Here is a 21039-nt window from a genome sequence, read left to right as displayed (position 1 = left end):
GTGTACCATCACATGTGGTGTGGCATTGTGGCTGCAGTGTTAACTCCTATTCACCACTGCCCTTTTGCACCTTGCTCTAAAAGCTCCCCAGAGCCTTCACTTTAGGAAGTTTGAAGCTCAAGCCCCCTCCACACACACACACACACACACACACACACACACACACACACACACACACACACACACAGAAATTTTCTCCGTCTCTGCCCTCCCTCCATCTCTCTCTCCCTCCTCTCAGCTCAAAACTATAAGAGCCAGACAGGAGTGCTCACACACAAAATCCTCCTGCTGCACATGCACACACACACACTCGCTGCACATGCATCCAGTGGAACAGATCCACAGGGCTGCACAGTAGTGAGGCAGCGGTGTGTGATTGAGAGGGGGGTTGGAGAGAAAGAGAGAGAGAGCACTTACTCTCCCTCTCACCAACTAAAAGAAAGCACCAGTGTGGTGAAGTTGCATGAAGCGTGTGGCTCCAACTGAGGACTTTCTTATCAGACCATGGAAGCCAAGAAGTGGAAGTAGAAGAACAAGAAGAAGAAGAAGAGAAAAAAAAAGCTCCCTGCTGGCTGAACAGGAGAGCAGAGTTTCATCTGAGGGATTACTGGACTCTTCATATATGTGCTTTTGGCATGGTGATATCCTACATGCCCGTCTCTTGTTGACAGGAGCCCCTCTGTGTCTTGGATTTCCCGGGGATCAAAGTTTGTTTTCTGAGCAGAGCGTGTGAATGAAGTGCGCGGAAGCAGGAAACATGTCAAACGGACGTTTTAGTCACCTGTTGAGGGGAGTCTGGCTGCTGTGGCTGTGGCAAGGTGAGTTCAGGCACTGTCTGCAGGATGACTGTGTGTTTTTAAGGCTTCCAGCTGTCCAAGCAGCTCTTTGAATAAACAGTTTGTCCTAAATTAGTCCCATAAATTCACAGATTTCTCTCCTGTGAATTTGTGCAGATTTCATGGGAGTGAATTCGTACAAAGCCTGTTTTTTGGTTAGAAATTTTAAAGATAAATCTTTTAAAATATTGGTCTACAATATCTTGAACTGATACCAGTGTTTCATATCACATGGTCCATGATTCCCAAAAATACCTGTCAAAGCTGTCTTATTTTTTACGCTACTACTAAGTGTGGGAATAAATCTTGTGCTTAGAATCTGATTTTAAGAGACTGAAGCAGATTTCCTCCTCTAATCCAAAGCTTTTCCAGTATGAAAAAAATGAGATAACACTCTCTCATGTGAGAAATCAGCTGAACACTTGCGGATTTAGCTTAAAAGAACACATGGCAGGACACGGAGTCAAAAAGGAAGAGATTATAACAGTACAAACTCAAACTAACTAGGAAGTCATTATGTAATTTGTCACAATTGAAATGATTTGCAAAGTTCAACATGTGGATTCGCACGCTGAAAAATAAAAACACAACCTAACGCTGACGCTCGGCTTATGAATAGCCGGTCTGTGTTCCCCTTCTCCTCCTCTGTGTGTCTTCAAAGCGTCAGCTGAATCTGTGGCCAGTGGAGGAGTCTCTGGCTGGTGCCTTTAAACAATGGTTCCCTAGGAGCAGGGAAGCGTGGCCCTGGAACTAATGTTGCCATTATGTTAATGGTTAGAATAACAGGAGACAGCCATTACTGACCTTACCTCAGGCTGCTGGCTGTCCAGCCGCCACAGCCTCGATCGCAGCATTTTAGCCATCAGGGCTGGTTAGGGTGATGAGCGGCTGGAGACAGACAGGAGGAGGCATCTGCCCAGTTATAATCATCATCAGGCAACCCTACGCCAACCCCCTACGCCAACCCCGCTCCTAGCTGCTTCAGCGGTAGACTGGTAGACTGGTATCTGTGAACTGTTTTCTTTTTCACCACTCAAGTCTAGTAGAGGAGACAGGCGAGGTTGAGTCGCTGGCCCTAAACACATGCCGTAAGGAGCTGAGCAGCTCTTCAGTCCAAACAGAGCAGAAAACTGATCATGAAATTATAAATAAAACGGACCATTACATTTGTATTCAAATGGATTTTGACGTGTGTAATGTGATTTCTCTGAGCAGGAGGCTTCTCGCGCCAGTGACTGTGAGATCAGACGAAGAATATTTACTCTCTACTTTTAAGCAGCTCTCATTTGTAATTAACTAAGCACCCTTTGAACCCAAACTCTGACTTTAAAACTACAACCGCTCCGTTTTTGGAGTCCTGCCTCGCTTGATGAAGTGTTTGAGAAAGATAAAAGTGACCAGTTTGCTGAATGGAAGAGACCACACTGAATACTTGGATGAAATCTGGTGGATCCTTTTTTTCCCCCTGTGCTTCCTTAGCTGAACTGAACTGGAAGGGAACCTTTTGCGATCCCACCCTATCGCTGCTTAATTTCACCGTACAGAAAAACCCTTGATCATATTCATATAAATTAAACCTTGGATGCAGTGTTCTAACGGTCCTCTCCAAGTATGTGAACCATCATCAAGACATCAACCGGATCTGCCAAAACGTCTCCAAACCAAGCTTTTGGATTAAGGTGAAACCGATGTAATCTCAGCTCAAACACATCAATGGACCATCAACTTCCCTTGTCCGCTATCTCTTCAATCAAGAAGAGACACCACAACGCCTGTCAGGTGCTATTACAATCACAAATTCTCTCTCCTGCCTGAAATCACTAGATCCAATGGTGGAATCCACTGTGCAGTACTGCGCACGGCAAAGTGAGAAAATGGTGGAGTAGGTGGATGTGTTGGCTTGATGTGGCAGCTGTTTCATTCATGGGGAGGGTGAGAGATGCAGCAGGATAATGTGTGTGTTGTTGCTTTGCGAACAGAAGCCCAAGTTTGCAAACCACAGTGGAACTGACAGCAGCGTCCACTGGGCCAAGCCCTGTAGATCTCTTGTCTAAATAAACGAGGCCGCTGGATTAAACAGCTTACACTGTGATGAAAAGACAACAGTGGTCGTCCATGCGCTGCCCCAGGGACAGAGGGATACTCCTGGTCCTGGAGACCGCTATGAGATGCTGGGGTTAAAGCCCGAAAAGGGAAGGCGGGCTCAGGGTTAGAATAACACAACAGACCTCATGTTCTTTGAAAAACCTCTAAATCAACCTGACCTTCGCCTGACTTTGGCGACAAGGGTGGAGGGAAGGAGGCAGAAGCGGGGAACTGCAGCATGGAGGCCTGCGCCAAGTGAAATTTAAAAATGCTTTGCATGGTTTCTGTCAGACTCGGACAGTGCTGATCAGCACCACATTACTTTTCTTTAGCGACGTGTAGCGTAAAGGATTACAATTTAAATGCTATAATTACATTACTGTCACAAATCTCAGCAACAATCAAGGTTATTAAAATGAATTAAAACTAAAATAAAACTCAGTGTGAAAAAACAACCCTGTTTCCTAGAAATTACCTTAAAATATAATTTACTGGCAACAGCAAATGTGTTTAGAGGGAAACATAATGACAGATGATGACTGAATTATGTTTGTTATTAAGATAACGAGGACATTTTGCTAATTGACATATAAGACACGTTGTAAAACTGTTTATACTGAACACAACAGTAAAATGTACATCAGTACACTATCCACTCATATTGAACACAGAATGATTCGAATTTTTATGGTTATGTTTAGGCACTGGCAGCACTTGGTTAAGATAACAGAAAGATCCTGGTCTGTTAAAGTCAGCAGTCATTTGAGACATAAGATTTTTTTTCCATTTATTTAATTTATCATTTAGTCAAAAATCTAAATCTCTTCCTAATCGTAACCAAATTCCTTTTGTTGCCTTAAACCTAACCACAACCACGTTGTCCTCACAACGTGTTGTGTTTGTATTGCAGGACTAATTCTGAATTCTGAACTAATACTAAAAGTAATAAAAACTGAATTGAAAACAAAAATTTGAAAAACAAAAGGTGAAAACACAAAATTCTAATAATTCTGTGTCCAATATGATGACAGGGGCCGACATGTTTACAGAGCATTTGATCAGGTGTCTGTGTGCATGAAGGTATAAAATATTGCACCTGCCTGTGTATTGGTTGGATTGTGGGTTGTCACAGTATCATTATGAAAACTTGGTGCTAAATTTCTGACCCTGTCAGCATTTTGACACAGGCTGTCACCAAAGTCCTCGGCGTGTTTCGGATTGGCAATCAAAGGCTTTACCAAGTTTTACTTAAAACTGTCAACTTTCATCCTTCACGCCCAAAAACCTCCACAGTGTAAATGAACCTTTGCTGTGTACTGAAGGGTTAGTAACTATTTCTACAGGAGTGAGACGTGTTAGCTCGCCATAGGGGCTGAAGGAGTGGAGAAATGCGCCTCTCATGCTTTAAAGGGGTGACAGTATAAATCTGAGAGCTTGTGAGATAATAAACAAGGATAAGAAAGATGAAAAACTAGCAAAATCTTCCTAATATTTTCCTTTCATTGTGTTTTTTTTTACATTTTTTTTACTCTACTCGCACTCTCACTTGCAAAATGTTGAATAGTTTTGCCTCTTTTGGCCTTTGTTAGAGAAGCTTGGTGGAAATACAGTTTGATGAGGAGTTTCCAGTAGACAGTCCTTCAGTGTAAAAAGTTGGGAATGGCTGTCTCATAACACCTATCCAAGGACAACTCACAGACTCAGAGCGCCTGAGAAAGCAGCTGTGAAGTGAATAATGCGAAGCAGTCACCTAAATATGTGGAATGAGCAGGATCTCTGAGCTACGGTAGCAACGCACAAGCACTTCACAAATCTTGTCATTCCAGCTCATGAAGACACTTTCACCCCACCCTCATCCTCCCGACCACCTTCATTCACCTCATCAACCACTGACAGACAGAGAGAGAGAGAGAAAACGAAACAAGGACGGAAAAAAAAGAGGGGAGGAATCTGAAATCCATCCAGGAGAAATGAGCCGTAAACATCATGGCTTTTTCATCAGGGGAGGGGAGCAGTAATCAGCGGAGGGTGAGGCGGGCCAGGAGGGCACGGGCACTTCAGGGACAGTTTCAAGGGTTTTGTCCTGCTTAACAGGACACAGGAGGCAACCACACTGAATAAAATGGGGGTGAGGATGTTGTTAAAAACAAAAAGGAAGTAGTGAAAAATACTGTGACATGGAGGGATTGGTCCTGCTTTGTCATCTTTTCTCTCTCCACTTTGGCAAGTTTAATGATTGTCTGTTAAAAGCCTCCACAGAAGCAGCTACGAACCAGACAGACGTCTCTCACTAATGAAAGAGGGACTTAAACGTCAAGCACTTGATTCTCTCGGCCTGCCCTGAATCAAAAGTGCCTGGTTCTTGTTTTTACAGGATAGCTCCAAATAAAGAAGTACATAAAACTGTATTTTGACTTTGGCGCTGCAGATGAGACATGAGAGAGGAGAGTGAAGGCTGCCAAACCGTAATCACAAATACAAACAAACAAACAGGGCGCAGCCTGGAGGTCCTTTATAAATGGTATCCCTTCTGCAGTGTACTGTAAATCAATGTGTGCAGTGTGTTTTTGTGAATGTGCTTGCAAGTGTGTGTGTGTGTGTGTGTGTGTGTGTGTGGAAACGGGATGAATATGGGAGCTCAAAGACAGGTAGATTACTTTGGCCGGTCATCAGTCGGCTGAAGCGAGGGCCAGTGGCAGCAGCAGTGTTGGTGGTGATGACAGACTGACCGTCCAGACCACACGAGGGTCACAGGCTGCTGCACTGACCCCTTGTGGCAGAATTGCAGCATCGCACGAGAGCAAATGTGGATAAGTGTTGTCTCTGCATGTTTGCAAACTGTGGTGTGTGGTTCAGCTGCTCTTGAGAGTGAAATCAGGTCTGATGTGGCTGAGCAGAAAGGCTGGAAGACATAAAGAAAAGGTGGCTTTAACACCAGCAGTAATGCTCGCTTCCCGCCCACAGTTTAAGTAAGGCTTGAACGCAAAAACCGATTGGACAACCTCGCTGTCAATCAGCATATTATTAGCCAATGTCCCTTACAAGCAAAATGAGCTATCAAATATGGTTGGAACCTCTCGTTTTGTGTGCCGTCATGACAATCCAAGCGACATGAGCGCATCAAAATTCAGTTTCATCTCATTTTCCTTAAAGGAGGTTCACATTAAAATGCCTATATGAACACTGAAGCAGGTTCTGCTCTGTGTTCATTCCTCCTGTTCATACTGGCCTGTAAGAGATCCTAATGTAAGTGACAGGGGACCAGAGCAAATACCCATTTGACTTTATTAACTCAGACATCTGAAGCTTCATATTAGTTTTAAACACGTCTTTGCACAAGTCTGTAGATTTTGTCCCCCATCTCTTACACTCGAAACACCTTATTAAGGGAACTAGTAATGGCCAGTTTTAACCTGCTGCAATGCTCATGTGGGCACCTGACTGTTGTTTTAAGACAGATCTGAAAAAATATGAACATACCCTTTAATGTGGGGAGTGCCTGTAAGGTGTTCTTTATTGGCTTTGATGCTTTAGTGAACTATTCACATGCTACTGTACGTGTTGACCTTTGACCCCTATGAAGTCATGGTTTGATTTAAGTAAAACTTGCATCAGAGTTAGTTTGAGTAAATGTTTGTTGCTGCACTTTTAGTTATGAGGCTGTTTGAAGCCGATAGTTGCTGTCAGTTGCACCCAAAACTTTACAGATGTCACAGAATAAGTTGTATAATTGTTTTGAGATTTCAAATCCATAAATTTATTAGCTCTCCATATGTGTGTGTGTGCACCTGCCAATTTATTACACTTAACTTCTCTGCATTAAATCTGTGAAGGTTACAATGCTTGAAGAGGTGTTGATGCATCTGCAAGGTCATTTTGCAGTTTGTGGTGCTGTTGAACTATAGTGAGGTGTTTATTATTTAGTCTACTCTCATCGATATAAATGGAGTGGAAACAATAAATATAATAAACTGGGAACTCAGTCAGCATAAACCATAAATGTACTATTCACATCAGAGTTAAATCAGTCCTACAGTGAGTTTTATTTGTAGAAAATGCATGAAATCTGCTTCTGAAAGATGCACAGAGAACTATTTTGAGACATCAGGGAGGTGCAGACTTCATCAGGGGGAAGTTTTAGGGCCCATAGTGGGAAAATAAATCAGTGGGAACCATTGCAGGGTAAAACTAATGATATCTGACTGCCTGTGTAGGAAGTGAATCAACTAAAATGGTCCCCCACCTCCTCCAAATTGAGATGGGGGTTGGATATTATCATATGTATTACAGCATCGCCTCACTTGTGGTTGGAGTAGGCTCTTTTGTAGAAGAATACTTAAAAAAAACCCAAGATGAGCAATTTTGTTTTACTAAGCTCTGCTTTTATGAGTACTCTGTCAGTAAATGCAACCATATGCCCAACTGGAATGAGATCCAAGAGAGGGAAAGGGGCTGAATGACAAGTGACCTCAAGAAACATTATAGAAATGCTTTGGCAAAAACAGAAACTCAAATATAGCAACGCAAATGACTCCACATCACATACTCCGACTCTTGCCTCTCCGTCCATTCATTGCGCTGTGTGCGAGAAACCACTTTAGGCACCATGTTGAACGCATCTACAGAGGGTGGATAACACAAAACAGGCCGATTGGATGACTTGCAAGCAGCAGTGGAAATTAATTAATCCTGATTAGTATTCCTGCTCCGAGCACTCCTGTGGGAGCGCAGCTGGGTCCGAATGACCCGGATCCCTCGCCAGCTGCAGTGACATGGAGAATAAACAAACACATCACTGCATGGGGAAAATTGCAAACATGTTTCAAAGCCTATGACAGGAAAAAGGAGTATTAATCATATCAACAAATTGAGCGACTGCTTAAAAGAGGGGAAATGTGCCTTGAGCTTAAATCTGGTTTTGTGGTCGACTGTACAGTTCAAGCAATCCAGGCTGTGTGTGTGTGTGTGTGTGTGTGTGTGTGTGTGTGTGTGTGTGTGTGTGTGTGTGTGTGTGTGTGTGTGTCAGGTGGAAGGATGCTAGGAAATGACTGAGCTGCACACATGTCTGTGGTTGTGGTCAGCATATGGGAGGCACTCCAAGAGTGAAGGGAACAAAAAATATCCTCCCCCTGACACTAACAAGGTTAATAAACGCCCATCACTCAGCTGCCATCTTGGAGCCGTTTTCAGAAAAAAAAGGAAAAAAACCATCAGCAAGTCAATGTCACACACTTTCCTTTCAAAGTCCCCATTTTCCTTCAGCTCCATCTGCTCAGTCACAAGAGAACAAACTGAACTGTGGCTCGACTGAGGTCTTAACCGCTGACATTTCCACAACCAACTCCCAGCTCAACCGGAGGCTCGACAGGTGATGCTCTCCCCAAGTGCATCTAAAGTCAAATGAGAGAAAAGTGGAGTGGGATTACACCCATAAAGCTGTCTACCACAGATGAGCCTGAGGAAAGCTGAGAAAGTGAGAGGAAGAATGTGAAAGCTGTGAGGACGAGGTGGAGCAAGAGGGAATAAGAGAAGCAGAGAGTTAGATGAGAAAATTGATAGCACTTATATATTTATCAACCAAATTTAAGTCAACAGTCAGAGTTAGCTTAGCTTAGCATAAATACTGGAAGCAGAGGGAAACACTAGCCTGGCTCAGTCTGCAGCTCTAAAGCTCACTATTTAACATGTCATGTGGAATGTGTTCAATCCATACAGAAATCGAAGTGCAAAAACGTCACTGAGAATAAAAGTGAGTGTGCAAGAAGAAAACAAGAGAAAAACCTTCAGGGGAAAACAGGACATGGAGGCGTCTGTGAGAACTCTTCCCCCTTTTGTTCTTTAACATTTGTTTTGGGAGGATGAAACTGAAGCCATCGTTTTCACACACACACACAAAAGTGTGCACGCTGCCAGGACAGATCTCAGTGGGTTTCCTTGCATTGAAACCATGAGGGTGTAATCATAAAATCCCTGTGTTGTGTTGACAACACACACATTTCCGTGCAACAGGTGGAGGGAGCAGAAAGTGCATTTATGACCAGTGACAGGCCGACAGATTGCAGATGTCTCAGATCAATAGATGTTAAAGAGTGAATAATGCTCTCATTTGGAACAACTTAACTGCCAGAGTTTTGGGAAAACTCAAGCGAAAACATTCATCATCTAAGTGTTTTTTGAATCATATTATCAACAGATGTGTTTGGCTCGGCTGGCCTGCACTTATACATGGGGCATACACTCATGAAGGTGCTGATGTGCACACAATCACCTCCACACACACCTCCTGCCTCCAAGCGAACTCCAACAACAGCCGCTGAGTGCGCTGCAGCTGCAGGCTGATCGGAGTGACAGGCGAAAGCTGTCTGCACTGTGGCCAACATCCTGATTCACAGCTATGTATGGTTTCTATAGCATCCACTCACCACTCATTACATGGAAAACTTACCAAAATTACAGCCCTGAAACAGCTTGCAGTCAACCAGAATTGTGTTTAGATGGAACAGAGAGAAGATGTGGATATAATCCCTTATGGCTGATAATTGTTAACCTTCATTTTATGACGAAGGAGGCCGATAATCATGTCTGAACTGAAATAATTTTGATGCTCAAATTTCCTGCAGCCACCCAAAACCAGTCTGGGAATCTAAATGAAGTGTAATGGAGCCTGTGTGCAATTGTCCAATTGGATAAGTGTGATTATTTACTCACAGTTCTCTGGCTTTGCCCTCCTCTGTAGCTGTGTCTGTGGCTGGAACAGGGAGTAAACTGTGGGAGGTGCCCACAGCCTCCTTCACTTCCTCCTCCAACCTCAGTGAGACCCTGCAGCTGGAGTCCAACTGTCAGTACCGCCACCTCCAGGACACAGTGAGGATCACAGCGGACGTCCCCCCAAGACTGGATGGCACATGGGTGTCAACAAGGTGAATTTCTTTGAAGTTGTTGTAGCAATGAAATGGCCAAGGCTTAAATGATTATTGATTATAACACTATTTGATCCCGTTTTGGGAACTTTTAACCATGAATCTTTGAAGCAGCTATAATCAGTATTTCTATAGTAACAGTGGATCACATGACTGCTTGTATGTGAGGGGAATTGCTTGAATCACTTTGTTTTTTCTGGTCTGTAACTTAACTGTTTTGGTTCAGTCTTATTGCATTTATTAGTGTTGTCTCCAGCAATGGAAGACAAAAAAAAAGTGAAAAAGAAAAAAGATCAGTTAGCGACGAGCTGTTGAATGTAGTAGGCAGATATTTCCCTCACGAGCTGGTGGAGACCAAAAACAGTGAATATTGGACTTAAATTCATCAGGTGGCTGCAAACACAACTCCAAATGAATGATAATGCTGAATGATACCAGCTGGATGTGTAAATAATCAACTATTTGTCAACATGTTCCCCTTATCAACTCTTCAAGGTGATAACATGTCGTGTTGTGTTTACAGCTTGAATTCGACTCCCCGCAATGAACAAAAATGAGTTAGTGCAGATTCAATTATTAAGCCAAAAACAAGGACAGGATTCAGATTCAGCAACGTAAAAACACTATCAACAGTTTCAGAGACATAAAATGCTTGAAGGCTTGTAAGTTCACATGCACTGAGATTTGCCCCAAATGACTTAAAGCAGCTCTGGAAACTAATCTGTGCTTACTACTGCCTGAAATCTACACATACCATGACTAATCACTAATCTTTCCTCATTTTAACCATTTCACTCCTCTGTGTTCAGATGTGAAGTTCGGCCTGGTCCAGAGTTCCTCACCCGCTCCTACACCTTCCACCTCAGCCGTCACTTCCAGGCCCTGCAGCACTACTACACAGACAGCGGCTGCGAGACCCCGGCCTACTCCCTGATGATCAGGGGAAAGCTTCGCCTGCGCCAGGCTTCCTGGATCACCCGCGGGGGCACCGAAGCCGAACACCACCTCAGCAAAGTAGGCATTGTGGTCCACAGCCTGGCAGCCAAGCAGAGGCTGGCCTCCAGGCTGCCTCAGACCTGCGTGGGTCTCACCCTGAGTCGGGTGGTTCCGGGGAAGCTGTTTGAGCTGTACAACACCCGGGCAGGGAGGGGATGCCTGGCAGCGCTGGGCTTCTCCATGATGGAGATGGGACTGATGCGGGTGGAGACACAGCACCACAGCCATGGAGGGAAGGTCCAGGAGCTGTTCTTGGGGGATATTCACACTGACTGGACACAGAGAACTCAGTACAGACCTACAGGGTACCAGCAGCCACTGCAGAACGCCATGGTGAGATATTAATGTGTATTTATCAGCTTTTATTCACCAGAGAAAGTTTCTAAGGCCAGTAAGTAGTTTGGGGTTCTCTTTCCTGAACAAAAGCCTTTTAGGATCCAGAAAATATTAGTCTATCTCAGTTTTCTGACATTATAAATGATTAATTATTTAATTGAACAAATCGACAACCTATTGGCTAATAATCATTAGCTGCAGCCGTAAAAGATATTGTCTCACCTCCTCCCTAATCTGTGCAGCATCACATCCACCCCTGCCCTGTGTGCGCCCTGGTGTACCGCTCCTCTGAGCAGCGTCCCCCAGTGTTGCCCCGCAGCCCTGCAGCCTCTCTGTCTCTGGCCGGCCGCTGGGTCAGCCAGCGCTGTGAAACCCGTCCCAACGTCCTCTTCCTCACCAGAGACTTCGCCTTTGACCCTGACCAGCACGCATGGGAAGGCATCTACCGGCACTACTCAGATCCTGCCTGCTCTCAGCCCACTTTCACCCTGAAAGCCTCGGGCCACTACGCTCAGGGGAACCCCTCCGCCAAGGTCTCAGGAGCCACTGAGTTTGTCTTCAAGGTCACTCAGGTGAAGGTCACAGCTGCAGAGGAGCCCACAGCGAAGCTGCTGAACGGCACCAGGCCAGGAAAGTGCGGCCAGGCGGGGGGCTGGGTGGTTGGGGTGGAGCAGGACTTGACCCCCACAGATGGGTGCACCCTGCTGGGCATCAAGCTGCCACATAAGGAGTACGAGCTCTTCAAGACAGAGCTGGACCACAGGAAACACCCGCTGCTCTTCATCGGAGAGCGGCCGACCGACGGGTCCAGTCCAGACCGACCGCTGAAGAGGCCCACATCCTTTCAGGCTCCCATGGTGCTTTGCAGTGGGGGGGAGAAGCAGCCTTCTCATCGCTTTGGATCAGGTTTTAACAGCAAGCAAGTCCAGTTAGCAGCCAGTGGGACAGAGAGACTGGAACAGCTGGTGTTACTGGTGCTGGGATCTGCGCTGTTCAGCTGGTTCTGTGTTTATTAGAGACATGTTCACAAATCGAGCCTGTTACACAGCTGAAGTCATTGATGGACATTGTTTTCTGGCAGCTTTCTTTCACTCTTCCTCCATATAATGATGACCACATGTGTGATGGTCAAAAAAAAATCAAGAGACACTCAGGAGAGCTGAATAATTTCTGATATCTGGCTTTCAGATGCTGCCTGTAGGCTCAATTTAATGACTATTTCTACCTAAAACGAATCTATACCTGTATATAAACCACCAATATATACAAGTGCCATCATTTCAGTATGCAAGAATATATTCTTTAAACCGTGTTCCTTTTGTATGATGATCAGATGTTCTCACTTCACAGTTTTCTTGTCATGCTATTATTACAACAAAGCTAGATCTCTGTGTTGAAATGTGGATCACTTCTTTCCACATCAACACAAGGACACACCAGCGGGCTTCACAGGAGAGCTCATTTTCAGCCGAGATGCAGTATAATTAATGCACTTTGTACAGAACATTGTTTTCTCAACATATTGGAGAGAAAAGAGGCTGCAAAGTAGAAAATGTGTAATGAACACTCTAATATCTGCCACCTTTGTTTGTCCAATGCCACTGTGGTGAAATGTTCCTTTATCTCTGTCCTCTTTCAAAGCTTGTGTATTAGTCTGCTTTTCTATCAGCAGTCAATCTAAACAAATCAAATGAATATTTATTTTAACCATTTATACTGTACTTTTTGATAAGAGGAAGATTTTGGTCAAATATGTTAGTTAGTTTAAGAAGTGATTCTTTTCTATGTGTATTAAAAATGGCTTTCATAACAACTTGCGTTCAATAAGTGTTTAAAACAAGCGTCGACAGCCATGCTCAGCTCTGTGAGGCTGCACTCAGACTGCACTCAGTTATGGGCTAACATCAGCATGCTAACATGCTCACAATGACAATGCTAACGTGCTGATGCATAATGTTTACCGTGTTCACCATCGTAGTTTGGCATGTTAAAATGCCTAAATTTGCCAATTGGCACTGAAAATTTCGATCACCAAATTTGTGGAAAGTCCACATGAATTTCATGGCGTTCCTTGTCGGTCACAAAAGTCAACCTCATGGTGGCGCTAGAGGAGAGGTCAAGGGGTCACCAAAATCAGAGGGATCCATCCTCTAAGGACCACGAAGTCTGTATAAAATTTCATGGTTATCCATCTAATAGTCTGTGATATATTTCAGTCTGAACCAAAGCAGACCGCCTGACCGACACACGTAAAAATGAAAGTTTATTTGTGTGTCCCAAAGCTGCTGTTTTATTTCAGGAATCAAACAGAAAATTGGGACTGTAGCCTCAGCTGGATTTTGTCTTTTCTCTGGTGTTCATACTGTGGTCTGAATCAGAGCCCAGAGAGTTGGTGAGCGTACTGCCGTTTGATAAATAACTGTCATATGGCTCACACATTACACAAGGCATTCCAGTGCAGGCTCAACTGCTGAAAACACACGGAGGGATATCAGATTGGATGCACAGTGTTTCATGAGAAAGCACAGCCATTAGCCAACAAAACAGATTCTGCAGTCGATGTGACAATAAATGAGCCAAGAGGAGCAGCAGTTAGGAGATGATGGAGGAATATATATATATATATATATATATAGCTCCAGATTTTCAGTGTTATGACTGAAGCTAGTGAAGCGTAGTGCTCCACAGACAGATATCCTCCATTTGTAAAATCCTGACACCTTCTCCTGCAAAATGACTGCAGGCAGTTCAGCTCAACTTAGTGCTGAGTATCACCCAAAATAATCAGCTCCGCCACGACTTTTCCATTCAAAATATTTTGGATTTACATGCAAGTTATCTGTAGTTTTCAACCAGCGAGGAATGAAAACAAAATCCTGAAAGTCTGTCCTTTATTTTTCCATGAAAAGACGCATTGGAGCAAAATGTTTTAAATGCCCTGAAGACACATTTTCGTACTGTGGGATCCTACATGAGCACACAATTATCTGTCAAAGTTACAACAGTTTTGGCTATTTCACTTGACAGGATTTCTTTAGGTCTTTATTGTCTGTGCTCATGTCATTGATTTGAGGTGGGAGCGGAGGCAGTTTTTGGGCTGTTTGGTAATCGAATCTGATCAAACCACACCAACACCTCCCAATGAAGAAATTTAGCTTAGTTTTTTAGTTTGCAAGCATTTTCTTATGAACACATGCAGCAGACACAGTAAGTCCAGTATTCACTCTCTTTTTAACTCTGGTTTGGGTCTCCACCCACTCCTGAGGGACAGATCTGCTAAACGTGTTCACAAGCTGGTCACTAACTTTGTCTGTAAGACATATGGGCTTTGTCGCTAAACTGATCAAGAAGGTTTCTGCACACTTAGTTCTATGTAATGTGTCGCTTTATATGTGAGATTTGTAGGACCCTCATCAAACAACAATGGACAGGCAGGTAGAAATAACCAGTGCTACGGAGCATGCTACACACCTGTGTACACCCTGGTGTCAAAGGCTACAGTTCTTGGGCAATGTAGCATTTAAGTACTTCATTTAGATCTGTAGAGCATACAGATGGAAGCCAAACGTATACGCAAAATGCAAAAAGGGGGGAACACAGGACAAACACATATATTTATACAACCAGGAAGCACCTTACAGTGTTATCATACAACTTATATAGGAAATGGGGTTTTGAGAAGGATCAGGTATGAGTTATGATTAATCAGAGATCGGCAGGTCTATAAAAAGAAAGGATCTAAAAGACAGAACTAGAACAGCTGAAAACAGCTGCTTGCCGCAGCTGGAAAAGATGCTGGAGAAAATCTGGACAACAAAAACAATGAGCTGAAAGATTTTATAAAGCTCCATAGAGCTGAGAACTGCCAGCTGAGGCTCTGGCTTAGGACAACAATATTGATTAGAGCTGCTGAAAGATCTGAAACCAGTTTTTGTAACATTACACAATTCTGCATTGTACGCTATCGCCTGTGATGCAGCTTGAAAAGGAGGAAATAAGGGGGAGGAATGAAACTGTGGTCTCTGAGAAAAGTTTTTAAAAAAAGAATAAATAAATAAGGCAAAATGATGTTAGTTGGCTCTATAGAATTCAAATAGTGGGGACAGAAAGAAAGAAAGAAAGAGGTAGTCCTTTCCAGAGGCTACATGCTGTTCCTATTAACTCCTGCGAGAATGGTGATGGCAGCTGCGAGCCCCATGAGGTCATCCTCCAGGCTTGGAGGGAGAATATGGGTCTGTATCCCCACCAACACAACACTAAAAGAACACAGACGGAGACACAGATGAACCGGGAGCGGATGGGCGACATTTATCTGTACAATGGTGTGTAGAATCTGTCATTAAATGGATAAAACCTTTCCCCTCGACCACTGAATGCAGCAGAGAACACATGGATCCGCCCAGGCTGTTGTGTGCTGAAGATGGCTGGGTGGTGATGATGACAGGGAGGAAGGCCTGGGGCAGCGTGTAGTTTTTCATAGTCTGTTTGTGGTTTCTGTTGCGCGCCATAAAGTACAGACACTGTCGAGGCAGAGAGGAGCGCAGGGCCAACCTGTTAGTAATCAGGCCTCCTGACTTGTTGAATGCAACCATTGAACAACCGAAACAAAAAGGAGAAAAGATGAAACACAGACCTTATTTAGGTAGTAAAATAAAAAGCAAGCATGATTGCATTCTGGATGTCAAAAACAAAAAAATGATATATTGTGTTAATTGGTGCTGTTAGGCTGATTTTGTTTCCTTTAAATGGAGCCAGGCTAGCTGTTTCCATCTGCTTCCTGTCTTTATGCTAAGCTAACTGTCACCTTGCTGTTGCTTTATATTCAACAGACAGATTAGAGCGGCATCTCCTCATCTAACTCAGAAAGCCAATAAACGTATTTCTCAAAATGCCAAACTATTTCTTTAAGAAAAACAATCCTGTGGCATTTTTATTATTCTTCAGTATTTTAACAGGAAACCAAGTAAAAGCAACACAAGAATTAAGGGACACATGTGGTCAGGGTTGAGCAGAATGGCCAAAATTCCTTCAGTGAATAAGCAGTTGAAATCCTCCAGACAACAAGTTACGTCCAAAATGATGTTAGTCCAGCAACAAATGTAATGAGGAAACTCTTGGGGGCCAAAAGTGCAGAGGGAAAGCAAATATGACGAAGCTGTCCACACGTGTCAAATGTTAGGGTTTAGCTGACATTTGAAAAAAATAAATCTCTTAAGTTTGTTGATTGACTTTCCGTTGCCTTCTCTGAAGGACCATAAAAAGTCCAACCTCTTAATCCAACTTTAGTAAAAATGTTCCTATAGACTGAATTAAAAAAAAGAAAACAAAACAAGCCCTAAGGAGTTTCCTTTCAGCTAAACCAAGTTTCCAAACCACCAACAGTTTTGGTGGTTTAGTCTGACAAATGTTCTGGTAAAAGAAAAGACACAGTGCTGCTTTTGGACAGAGACTCAATAGAAAATACAGCAAAGGTCCCATCCCCTGCCTTCCCATAAAAATCTTGCATATGCAGTTAATGCACACACACACACACACACACACACACACATCACTGAGATGACATCACTGCAGTAGTACGAGTAACTTCCAACCTTGCCTCACTCATTCAAATTTCAGGCTCTGTTGAGAAAATCCCATTATTTCTATAAGACTATGAGCTGCAGCTGCCCCATAAAAGATAACATCAGCCATAAGTTGGCCGGCTCAGTTGAAACAAATGAGTTTCTATTGAAAAATGCGTCTTTCTTGGCTGTGGGACAAATGAACAAAGCGCCCTGTTTTGCCCGCCGAGCTGCAGCACGGTGCAGCGACTGCACTTTCCTGCTTGATGTCGTGCCAAACAAAAAAACTGGCTCCTTTCTGTCATGACCTCATGCTCGTATAGTTAACCAACTACTGAACAGACCGCGCCAGTCCAACACCACATTCCAGCACACAGTTTTCTCTTTCTTGAAATGAACTCCTCATCCATCAGGGCACCAGTGGTGGAAGGAGTACTCACATCTTTTACTTGGGTAAAAGTACCAATATAGCCATGTAAAAATATTACATTACAAGTAAAAGTCCTGCACAGCAGCATGTACTTTAAGTAAAAGTACTTGTTTTTAGAAAAAGGGCCCGTGAGACTGATATACCACATATTACAGTCATTACTTTACTACAGCTGTCAGATAAATATAAAATATCATGAAACAGAAATAGTGGCTGAAATTTGTACTGAAGTGCAGCACTGATATTCCACACTACTATTCCATCATTTTGTCTAAGTGACAAGAGCTGGCTAACGTGGAGCTCGTTTTAATTACTTTATTTACAGTTTGATAGTTTAGTCCAGGGGCTGTGGCCGTTCTAAAGGGCCATGAGTTAATCTGAGGGGTCGTGAGATGATTCATGATGCAGGAAATAAGAAACACAAAAGTCATCAGTGCAAACTTGTATTGATGGTTTTGTCTTTTTCTCTCATATTAGCTTTTTTGTGAAATATTGGATGATTTTACATCTTTGGGTCTCTAGCAGTTATTTAAATGGCACCATGTGAAAAGCTCTGAGGGGGAATCATTCATGTCTGAGTAGCGATAAGAGACTCCAACTGGACTCTTCTTTGGAAAAGGGTCAGAGCGAACAATGTATGTGTATGTTTCTTATGTAATCTGGACAGCTGTCGAATGAAAGTAGTGGAGTAATAAGTACAACATTTGAAGTGTGGTGAAGAAATTTAACGTATCATAACGTGGAAATGCAGAAATGTGTTGGAGTATTTTCTAAACAGATGCCAGAGAAAATCCACTACTTTCCTCTCTTTTGTCACACATGAAAACGGGAACGTGTACAGGACAAATGGACGGGAACGTGCATCGGTCAGTGTGAGACAACCTTTTGAACATATTTGTTGCCTTTGGGGCTCATTTTGACAGAAGCATTCCCCCAAAAGAGCTATCTGTCACATCTGGTGGCTTATTAAATCAGGTCATGTTTCTGTTCTAAGGTTAAGATCACACAAATGATTGAAAAGCTTTTTGCTGGACAGATCTGCCACAGACCGATTCTTCCAGACTGCGTCCCTCGCTGCCAGTTGTCCGTCCTCCAACCTCTCTGGCAAGCATGCGGGTCCTTTTCAAACAGTTACGGCCCCAGAACTCTTACAGGGACTTCTTGTAAGTAGAAAATTTGCATGAAATTTGGCTTATCTGTGTGCCAAACAACTATGCCGTGCCGAGTATTTTGTTTCACTTGTGCAACCTTGTGAAGGAAAATAAATTAGGGGTATAAATAAACATGCCAAATATGTAAAACCTGTACGAAGCAGGAGGTGGATTGTTTTCTCTGTGTGCTTTAACAACAGTGTAAAACAATTCTCATCACTTTGCCAAAAGTGATTATGGCACACAGTTAACACCAAGAATAGAGTGTGTCAGGCTGATGCGTAATTAAATGTTTTATACGTTTTACAGCACCAAAGTGCGGCCAGACATCAGGTTTATTGTACAGACCTCAATGAGGACCAGATCCACTGAAACAGGGCGGCAGACGAAGGATCAGAGAAATCCTCTGGACAGAGGTTAAAAGGACACCCAGCACAGGGGTCAGAGGTCGGTGTCTCATGCGGTCAACATGAATAATAAGAACCACCAGTTCAGGATAGTGCAGGGAAAAGTCAAGGAAGAGTTAATTAGGTCATCAGTACCTTGTTTTGTGGGGATGTCATATCATTAACGTATGCCAGGTCTCTTCTAAGCAGTTTTCTAATGCATATTTGAGCTTTGACCATTACGATATCCTTATAATCTGGGACTTCACCTTCGCCAATGAACATGTCACAGAAAAGCAGCTTTTAGCCAAAAAAAAATCACGTCTAACATTGTTTTTTTTTTTCAGCTTGAGATTTTTCTTAATCTTTTGAGAATTGCTTAAAAAATCATTCTGAGCTAATGATGGTTTCTTCAGTCTGTTACAGAAAATGATCAGTGTGGAGTCTCAGAGCTCTAAACTGTAAAATATGGTGAAACATTTTTACATTTCTGTTATTATAGTTTTCTAACAATTTGTACTTTGTTCATAAGGAATATGAATATATGGAAGGGAGTTTTCTTTTGATCTCTAATTGACCCCAAACTTTTCTTGTCTGTGGCAAACATGTATATCCCTTCATGCACTACCATAAAACAGTATGAAATGTATCCTTTTTTGATGTAATAACAATGCTTTATTGCTATTTCTGTACTGTGTGACATGTGGGGAGGACATTTTATGGCCACATTACTTTTCTCTACAAATTGGGTTCAATAAACTCAGAAGAAATGCAAAAAAATAATAATTTCTTCTTACACATATGGCATAAAACAAAAGGGCTAAACGAAATGGAGGAAACACATTAATCTGAAGTGCTGGATTTGCGCTGTGCTTTACACTCGTGACATCACATTTAGGGAAAATAAGTATGTTTAGTTTCTTGCTGAGAGTTGGTTGGGAACACTGACACCTCTCTCATGTGTGGAAGGTAAATAGAAGCTGGCCAGTTAGCTTAACGTTAGCATGAAGACTGGAAAGATGGGAAACAGCCGTCCTGGCTGTCCAAAGGTAACAATATCTGCCCACCAGCACCTCTAAATCCCCCTCATTAACACGTTACACCTAGTTTTTTTAATCCGTACAAAACCCTAAATGTTAAAAAGGATGAGAAAGTTATGGTTTAATGAGGGAGATTTGCACAGGACCATATCTTGGCTGGGAGCAGTGACTTCCTGGAGCCTCTGCTGGTTGCCTGGCAACCTAGCTGTCAAGACAAAAATGTCCATTTGTGCCTCTTTGACCTCTTCTTCAGGTGAGCAGCAAGCCCTCGTTATTTTCACCTTTTCAGTATTTCTGAGACATTCCTCCATGATTTACCTTGGAAATGGATTATTTCCCTGCAGAATGTAGAAATGTAAATTAATATTGGTTGGTTTCCACCATTAAGTTTGCAGCTGTGTCTTGCTGCGGCCAAGCCAAACAGCCAAGGAGCTACCGGGCCCAGGTGCACACCAGGGGGTTCCTGACATGAACTCCACTCCGCTGCCTCCGACCACAAGGTGCAGACAGAAACACTGTCTGGTTGTTACTGATACAATAACACTGGATGAATCACCAGGATTTTATTCTAACTCGACACCACAACTGCAGAGGTAGAAATCCAAAAGGTAATTAATTTCCCTGCAGCTATATATTTTAACACTCTTATCCCACTGCAAATTGTGGTGCTGCCAAATCAAGCAAAGTGGTAGCGACTAACAAGCCAGCGTGGCCTTGGATGTCAGTGGCAGCAGGTCTGGCTGTGATGAGAGGAATAAGAGCAGAGTAGTATTTCTCTTTTTGTGGTGGGAGCCATCAGCTGATGACCAAAAGCAACCATCAAGCCAAGAGCATCGCTGAATATAGGCCCAGCCTGCCCCTCGTGTGTATTAGCATTAGTGGTGGAGTCACAGCGGTAAACATCTGCTAATCAAAAAGAGAAATATGTCTGTGCAACATTTAGCCAGATGGACCTCATCTGGCACTGATATCACATCTATTCTTCAAGCAGCGTTTCACAGTTAGTCCATCTCGAGTTTTCCTCTCTTGTTTTGGCAGCAGCAACAGCTTTTCCTTTAACTGTTGCATTGTGTTTCTTATTCCTAATAGTTTGTTCATCCTTGGACCCGATGAGCTGAACTTCTGGAGCAATAGTTGGCTGAATTGATGCCCCACCGAAACACACGTACAGTACACCACACCTTTCAGTGCATAAATCAACCTGAACTTTTTTTTTTTTTGTCCTCCGCTCTGTGATGTCTCACATGCTCTGTGATGTCATACATATATGTGAATGGAAATAACGTCACACAGTTAGG

At 43.1% G+C, this 21039-nt stretch overlaps 1 protein-coding gene across 1 annotated transcript; it reads left to right on the top strand.

Moving 5' to 3' along the window:
* Positions 1-297: 297 nt before the first annotated feature.
* Positions 298-12942, top strand: apcdd1l (adenomatosis polyposis coli down-regulated 1-like). The gene is made up of 4 exons (XM_070845943.1): positions 298-818; positions 9658-9841; positions 10651-11170; positions 11416-12942. Exons 1-4 carry the CDS (start codon positions 734-736, stop codon positions 12187-12189), a joined length of 1563 nt encoding a protein of 520 aa, XP_070702044.1. The 5' UTR covers positions 298-733; the 3' UTR covers positions 12190-12942.
* Positions 12943-21039: the final 8097 nt, after the last annotated feature.

This window comes from Pempheris klunzingeri, chromosome 2 (genome assembly GCF_042242105.1).
Source record: "Pempheris klunzingeri isolate RE-2024b chromosome 2, fPemKlu1.hap1, whole genome shotgun sequence".
Lineage (NCBI taxonomy): Eukaryota > Metazoa > Chordata > Actinopteri > Acropomatiformes > Pempheridae > Pempheris > Pempheris klunzingeri.
The sequence above is the reverse complement of the archived record's forward strand: the minus strand, read 5'-3'. Positions and strand labels throughout refer to the sequence as shown.

Excerpts from the sequence above, each read along its gene's own strand:
- apcdd1l (XM_070845943.1), top strand. The coding sequence starts at position 734 with ATGAAGTGCGCGGAAGCAGGAAACATGTCAAACGGACGTTTTAGTCAC. Across the intron at positions 819-9,657 it reads GCTGCTGTGGCTGTGGCAAG|CTGTGTCTGTGGCTGGAACA; the intron begins GTGAGTTCAGGC and ends CCTCCTCTGTAG. Across the intron at positions 11,171-11,415 it reads AGCCACTGCAGAACGCCATG|CATCACATCCACCCCTGCCC; the intron begins GTGAGATATTAA and ends TAATCTGTGCAG.